This window comes from Ylistrum balloti, unplaced genomic scaffold (genome assembly GCF_031769215.1).
Source record: "Ylistrum balloti isolate Yb309-2 unplaced genomic scaffold, AGI_CSIRO_Ybal_v1 Utg369826, whole genome shotgun sequence".
NCBI classification, from domain to species: Eukaryota; Metazoa; Mollusca; class Bivalvia; order Pectinida; family Pectinidae; genus Ylistrum; species Ylistrum balloti.
In genome coordinates, this window is record NW_026781991.1 from 173,844 (window position 1) to 180,970 (window position 7,127).

The following is a 7,127-nucleotide window of genomic DNA, read 5'->3' on the forward strand; positions in this document are numbered from 1 at the left end:
CGAAATAGTCAGAATTATGAGGCCATGTTTGCAAAGTTTCTTTAGTTTGCTACATAAAATACTAATTACACTCTTTGCTGTCTCAAAATGACCCTGGTTAATCACACGACAACACCCCAAACAAGCAATCATACAATTATTATGCTTAGTCAAGGACTCTAAGAAAATTGAATCATCGATAATGGTCATCGAATTACTCTTTCATTTATCTTTGTCTTTATCAATGTTTGATATATTGTCGTGTCTGTTAATCCAGATTGTTTACTTTCTCAATTGACATGTGATTCATTCTGTTATGAATATTATAAAAGTAAAAGTGTTTTGAAATGTAATCTACATAATACGTGTAAAAATGTTCATAAACATACCTCATAAAATGCTTCTTTTTCATATGATAATCATCCAAATGTACATGCGGCTACTAACCACAATTCATAATGTAGAGCTATAGTTCTGAGCAGAACAGCTTGGCGAATCCTTGATTGTCTAAAGTGTGATGATTTCAATCTCTCGATTATGGTTTTTCCTTCTCAGTTTAGGAGTAGCAACAACCCTGCAAGCTTAACCTATGGCGTTTATATCTCACAGTTTATTTGACATTCTGTCTGTTTCTATTATCACGATGTTCGTATTGTAACATCGGGTTTCAAAAGATGCAGTCTGATGAAAGTTATGGGGAAGGTCGTCATAAAGATTTTCATTAAGAATAATTGTGCAATATAAAGCTGGACGTGTTTGAGGCTCGTTAGTTTGCCTCTTAGCTCCGTTGTTGCATGCCTTGTTCTCATTTGAGAACATTACATTACTTACTTGGATTGACCAAGGTTTACATGCCGGTGTCATTAATAAAGTAGAAGACGCTTACTATTCCGGATCACATGCTCTTATTATCCTTGAACGTTTTCGGAAGTCTCCGTATGGATCTTTCTTTTCTTCATAGTTTTATTTAATTAAGATTATTTGGTTTTTTCTTGTCTTTTTTTTATCTCTTTGACTTAAACGTTCTTTTAAAAAACAACACCATCGAAACATTTTTGTTTGGACTGTTGTTTGGAGGTATTAATATGTGACATGAACAAACATTAAACTTAATATCAGTTTAAATGGTTCTTGAATATTTACGCTTCTATTCTTGTTATTTATTTAATCGATTTTATTTCCCTAATCATGCCTCTGGATTTCTTCGCTTTAAATCCTTATCATCAACATCATTGTAAAGAAAAACTAACTAAACGATACCGTTATACTATTTTTATACGTGCCTACATGCTATCCATCAATACATTTTTAATTGAAAATATTTTCACGTCCGTGTCTCTTTTACACCTTCTGATGTTATTGATATTGTTAGTGTCCTTACTAAAGTAAATATAACTGTGAGAGTTAAACAAGTTTGTCATTGATATCATTCTTTGATACGTATTTTGTGACTGAAAAGAACGTCAAGGTTTCTTTATTATGGGTTATCATAAATATCTTTCATGAAATCTTTATTTTGTCATGTTTTATTTAATTTGGACCGTTTTTGTAGATAATACGTCAATTCCCGAGTTCAAAAACTTAATAAAAACCATTGTTCAAAAAATACGTTGTATTACTGATATAGATATTACCCGCTAGTGTTTGAAGGAAATCTAGAGGAAAGCATTGTTAGTTATACGCTTGCTACTACAGAAATTGATTTTTCTTTGAAATGAATCAATTAATGATCAAATCACTCTAAAAAAATTGTGCGATAGGAAAAACATAAACAATTCGTGATTTTTCTAATTCATATTTTCCTTTATTTTGATTCAAACAAATACAAAATCATGTCAAGATGCTGTACAGTATTACAAAACATGTTTTACCCTACCAATTATACTTGGTTTCATTCATTTAAAATCATCGGCAATAATGTCCTTTCGGTCAATATCCTGTTCAGTATTGCATTTATCATTAAGTAAATTTGATAAATCTCTTAAAATAAAATATTTACAATACAATACAATGGTAAAGAAGGTGGTATAAATTGTCAGCTTCAATATTTCAAACTGTACGTCATTTCTTATTTCAATTAAATCATATTTGTATAGAAAAATGTTGATCAAATAGGTACTTTACAAGTTAATGTCTAGATTCTTTTTTTCTAGTTCTAAATTAGTTTAATTATTATTCTTTGTAAAATTCTAAATTTCTTTGAATTTATAGCACGTGCTTCTTAATTGTATCACATTATAGAAGTAACAATATTTCGTGCAAAACCTCACATGTTCTTGAATAGAACAATATATTGTATACTTCCCATTGTAGATTGTATTGACAACCGCTTATATCAATCCTTGTCAAATATATGTCCCTATTATACTGAGAATTCCTTAAAAGGACAATTGTTAGACTTTATTGTAAATTTCTTAATTTATTGTGAAATCAAGGATTTATTCGCATAATTAAATAAAAGATAGTGTAGCTATAAAATTTTGTTATAGAGCAGAAAACATGTCTGTCATTGACATATCTGGAAAATTTACATATGCAAATCTATCACAATATAATTACTTTTTTCAATCTTGAAACAAGAATAATTCATACCAGATATTACTCTGAAATAATCACTATTACTTTGAAATCTACAAGTTGGATTGCCTGACGTTGTCAGCTTCATATGCATGATTGTATTGTCCTACTTTAACTTCCTTGTTTTTCTGTTTGGTTTCAAAGAGCCGGACGTTTGTACGTATTGGTTTGTTTGGTCCGATCAGAGATAACACGACTGGTAATACAAACATTCCGTGAAACAGACCAAACAAAATGACAAGCAACATCACACGGAAAAAAGAAATAAAGACGTACGACTCCGATAAGGTTAGCATAATGATTCCTACGATAGACGACACCGCGCTATTGACAATAGGACCTGCAGTAATTTCTAACGCTTTGCATACCCTCGAATTTTTATCAGGACCCTCTGACGTGAGAAAAGCGTGACAGATATGAGCACTGAAATCTACCGAGAAACCAACGCTCATGATCACATGGATCATGGTTATAGAGCTAAGAGAAAGATCCCATAAATGCATAAAACCCAGAACACCGGTGATAATTGATGCGAGGGAAATCGTAATGCAAAATATGAGAAAAGGATTAGGCATCATTAGACATGATACAACAAATACAGCAGCTACAGCAATTCCTACTGTCTGAAGAGTGCTCGGTAAGACAGCGACGTACTGCTCAAAGAATATAAACGCTGAGGAGTAAGCGAAACAAGGGATCTCTGAATTACTTGCTATATCACGCATGCGCAACATCAGCTTCCCTTGTTCATAAGTGTCTTTTATACTTTTGGACATGACATGGAATCGACAGGCGTCTATCCTATTATTTGCACTGTTGAAAACGACATCATTTTGAAAAACAGGCGTGTTATTCAGAAAAAGTTGCAGTCCATTAATAAAGGCTTCTTCTGTAATATTTGTAAAATAATAAGATTGCTTGTATGATTTCAACCAATTTAATTCAAAACTATCCTCAACATTCACCTGCATTCTTGCATCTGTCAGGAGAGTATCTATGTCATCTGAAACACGAATTGAAGAATAATCTTGGTAAGACGGTATCACAAAAGATACTGGAAATTTTGAGGGGAAATAATCAAAGTTCCAATTACTGAACTGATAATAGTAGGAACTCTCTGATACCAAATTCTGTAAAATTAAACCCTGATGCAAACCTGTAACTCCTACCACGGAAAAAATCAGGTATGTCGAGTACAATACAACTGTGATTAACTTAGCAGGCAGATTTACTAACAACCTAGGTATAAACAGACGAGGACCTTTCTCGAATATACTCTCTTGTTCATTTCTTGTTTTAGCTGGGGAACCAGTACAGCATATTCGTTTGGCGAGAGATTCCGATGGATCATTATTCTCATCCGGGAACTTTACAGGAACACATGTGATACAGTGTCTGTTGGCTGCTACTCTTCTCTCTTGTATAACCATACACCCAATAAAGAATGTCATCTGGTTGAAATAGCAAAATCCTACAGCAGTTGCTGAAGAAAAAAACAAAATGACCTTTTAAAGATGTAATTTGAAAATGTTTCGAAAATTACGGTAATCATCATTATATGACCTTTTAATGAACTGGTGAATCTGCATTGAAGTCACATGTTTGTCTTTTCAAAAATGTCAAGTAGGAGAAAATCTTATCTCTCTTTGCCAAAATATTACAGTATTTTAAAATCCTATAATTTCGTTGGTTATACATATTCTTTGTCACGTTATTACGTAAGTAAATCTTCCTAACGAATACCACTAATTCTAAAATCATCTTTACATGTTTATCATTTGGAGTAACCATGAATAAAACGAAAATGAAAACCCTTGGATTATTAAGGAGTTTGCTGTATGGAATATTACAAAAAAAAGCCGTGAGTAGTTAGAAACGCCGATTTAATATGGATATCGTTATAAAATAATTACATATACCTGTAAAGAGGCAAAAATTGCTGACACTTTTGAACACTGATGTGATACCAACGACAAAGGCGATGAAATTTGTGAGAGACGTGATTGTTATTGCAATTCCACTGGTTTTCATGACGTGTCCAATTTTATCCTCTATTTCCGCTGTTGGATCTGCGTCAGCGAGTCCGGACATCATAATGAACATGTCATCCACGCCGATTCCTGAAAGTTCAAAAATCTTTGAAGTTATACGCATGTCAATACATTACTGAGTATAGGTGATATGGTATAATGATATATGCAACAATTAAAGTAAATACTGCTAATTCATGTTTCTTAATGTTGCAACCGCATCAGATAGCGAAAATCATTTTTATGTTTTATTTGATTTATTATTATTTGTTGTCATATGAAAAATTTTTGCGAGTGCAAAATTATTTCGAACTTTAAAAGGATTCATGTAAACATAAAAAAATATACAATTTAACCTTCTTTAACGGTATTTCTGAATTATAAAGGTATTGTCCGAAGCCTGACATCAGAGGGATTAATTAAAAATCATACTCAACCAGACAGAAATTTCTATTCATAAAAAAATAACATAGAACTGGAAGAAACCTAAGTATTACAAATGATATCCAATATCCTTTATTACTGAAAATAATAAAGATATTTCTTTATTTATAATGCTATATTTACCTATTATTAGAAAAGGCATAACTCCGACAATGTTGACAAAATCAACATGACAGGCAGACATGAGCCCAAAAGATCCCAAAATTGCTAAACCTGCTGAAATGACTCCAGCACGGCCAAGATGACCCCGTTGTGACACACAGTTCCCACCTGCAGCAACAAACGATGCATAAGTGATCATCAATGTAAAGGTAAGGGAAAAGTAGGTTACATCTCCACCAGTATTTGCGTCAAGTTCAGAGTTCAAGGTATCTGATATCTGGTACGCCACATCTGAATAATTCAATTCAATATTTTTTGTTGTTTCCAAAAATCGCTTTTCCCATGCTGTTGATAATTCATTGTATGTTCGAGAATCTTGTCGCAAATTAAATCGGAATTTCAAGGCAGCTGCAGCTGTAAGCGATCCGTTGTCGAATGTCGGGGCTCCTATAACAAGATCGTAGTCGTTTTCTTCAAAGATGTCCCTTGTAATGTTGCCATTTTTCAACTTCTCCCAGAAAACAAATTCCAATAGGAAATCGCCATCCACAAAGCATTTTCCACATCGTTTTGCACAGAGATCTTCAAACTGAAGTTTTGTATCATAAATGTCAGTCACAAATATAGCACGTACTATTCTAAAGATTTTCTGGATGTCTTCTTGAAATTCTCTATCCAAGACATTGACTTCTTGTCGAGGTTTAAGAAGCAATTCGCCAAATAACCCAAGGTTATACAAGCTCTGTCGATAAAAATTTGTTCTCGTGGAGTCGGGAAACATCGATACAATTTGGTCGCTGTCCACATCTGCTTGGCTGTTAGTGGGCGTGTAGACCCTCCCTAGATCAGAATCTGATGTTATCCACTGAATATTCACTCCTAACAGTCCGTTCAGCAGGACACAGAAGATGATTGCAGTCCAAGGGTGTCTAGCTATACATTTTCCATACCGCGTAAAAACGCCTGAAAGCTTTTCTTCCACTTTTCTTGACAAATCCATTTGTCACTGTAAAATTGGAAAATTGAAAGATTTTCAAAAGGTACTATTATTTCTTATCGAGAATATGTTTTTATCAAAAAGAAAATGATGCGGAAAATTTATAGAATGCTTAAGACAATTTGGTTAGATTTCATTGGACAATTACGAAAATTATTCTTATGAATAATAAATATTATGAAACTCACAAACGCTAACACTATTTACTTACATTCGGACAAGCGGATCTGGGATCTCTAGCACAGACGTTACGTGGGTAGGTAGAGCTATTGGCTGCGTGTGAGTAATATAGAAACTTATCTGATATCAGTGTTTGCTCTCTGAACCGGGTAGCTCCACCTTTGTATATTTAAATCATACGATTTACAGACCATGGAAAAATGCATAGAAAAGGAGTGTTTCTGTCACTGATGCTTCACGGCATGTCTATGCAGCATACTTTATTTAATCGTAATGATGTATTTGTCTTCATTTATTCTTTAGTTATTTATTAGCCATATTATTATTTTCTTTTGTCATTCTTGCAGTTCTTTGCATATCAAATCAATATTTTTGGCTTTGTTATTTGTTTTGTATTTTTTAATTGATTATTTTTTTTTAATTTCTCTTGTTTTTTTATCATTTTCATACTCTATCTTTTTACGATAATTTCAATTTATTTGCCTGTCTTTATTTATCTTTTTTGTTTATATCAAGTTTTATTTATTGACTATTTATTTGTCTATGATGCAGTAGATTCCTATAAATACTTTGTATACGGAAGATAACTCATCTTAAAATAAATTACCAGTGAACTTCTAAGAGAGGAAGCTTTTGTGAGCTTAATGAGTTATTAAACAAACGTGCATAAAAATGCAATCAAAATCCCTTCGGTATCTTGTACATTGTATCAAAAGGATTGATAAACTTAATATCCTTATTGTTTGTTCTTCTGTAGCATTCTACCACTTAATATTCAAAAAAATATTTTTTCTTTTAGTTTAGCGACCAGCATCCAG

General features: G+C 32.8%; 1 protein-coding gene across 1 annotated transcript; it reads right to left on the reverse strand.

Annotated features, from left to right (window-relative positions):
- Positions 1-2,609: 2,609 nt before the first annotated feature.
- On the reverse strand, positions 2,610-6,132 carry LOC132545094 (patched domain-containing protein 3-like). Its single transcript, XM_060208762.1, has 3 exons — positions 5,154-6,132; positions 4,476-4,676; positions 2,610-4,039 (listed from the first exon to the last, which is right to left on the reverse strand). The coding sequence occupies exons 1-3, from the start codon at positions 6,130-6,132 to the stop codon at positions 2,610-2,612; spliced, it is 2,610 nt and encodes an 869-aa protein (XP_060064745.1).
- Between the last annotated feature and the right edge of the window lie 995 nt (positions 6,133-7,127).

Bases quoted from the DNA above. Each gene is read 5' to 3' on its own strand.
- LOC132545094 (XM_060208762.1), bottom strand. From the start codon at position 6,132: ATGGATTTGTCAAGAAAAGTGGAAGAAAAGCTTTCAGGCGTTTTTACG. The intron at 4,677-5,153 runs GTAAATATAGCA...TTGAACTTTCAG, and splicing joins TATGCCTTTTCTAATAATAG to GAATCGGCGTGGATGACATG. The intron at 4,040-4,475 runs GTATATGTAATT...TTTTTTCTTCAG, and splicing joins CAATTTTTGCCTCTTTACAG to CAACTGCTGTAGGATTTTGC.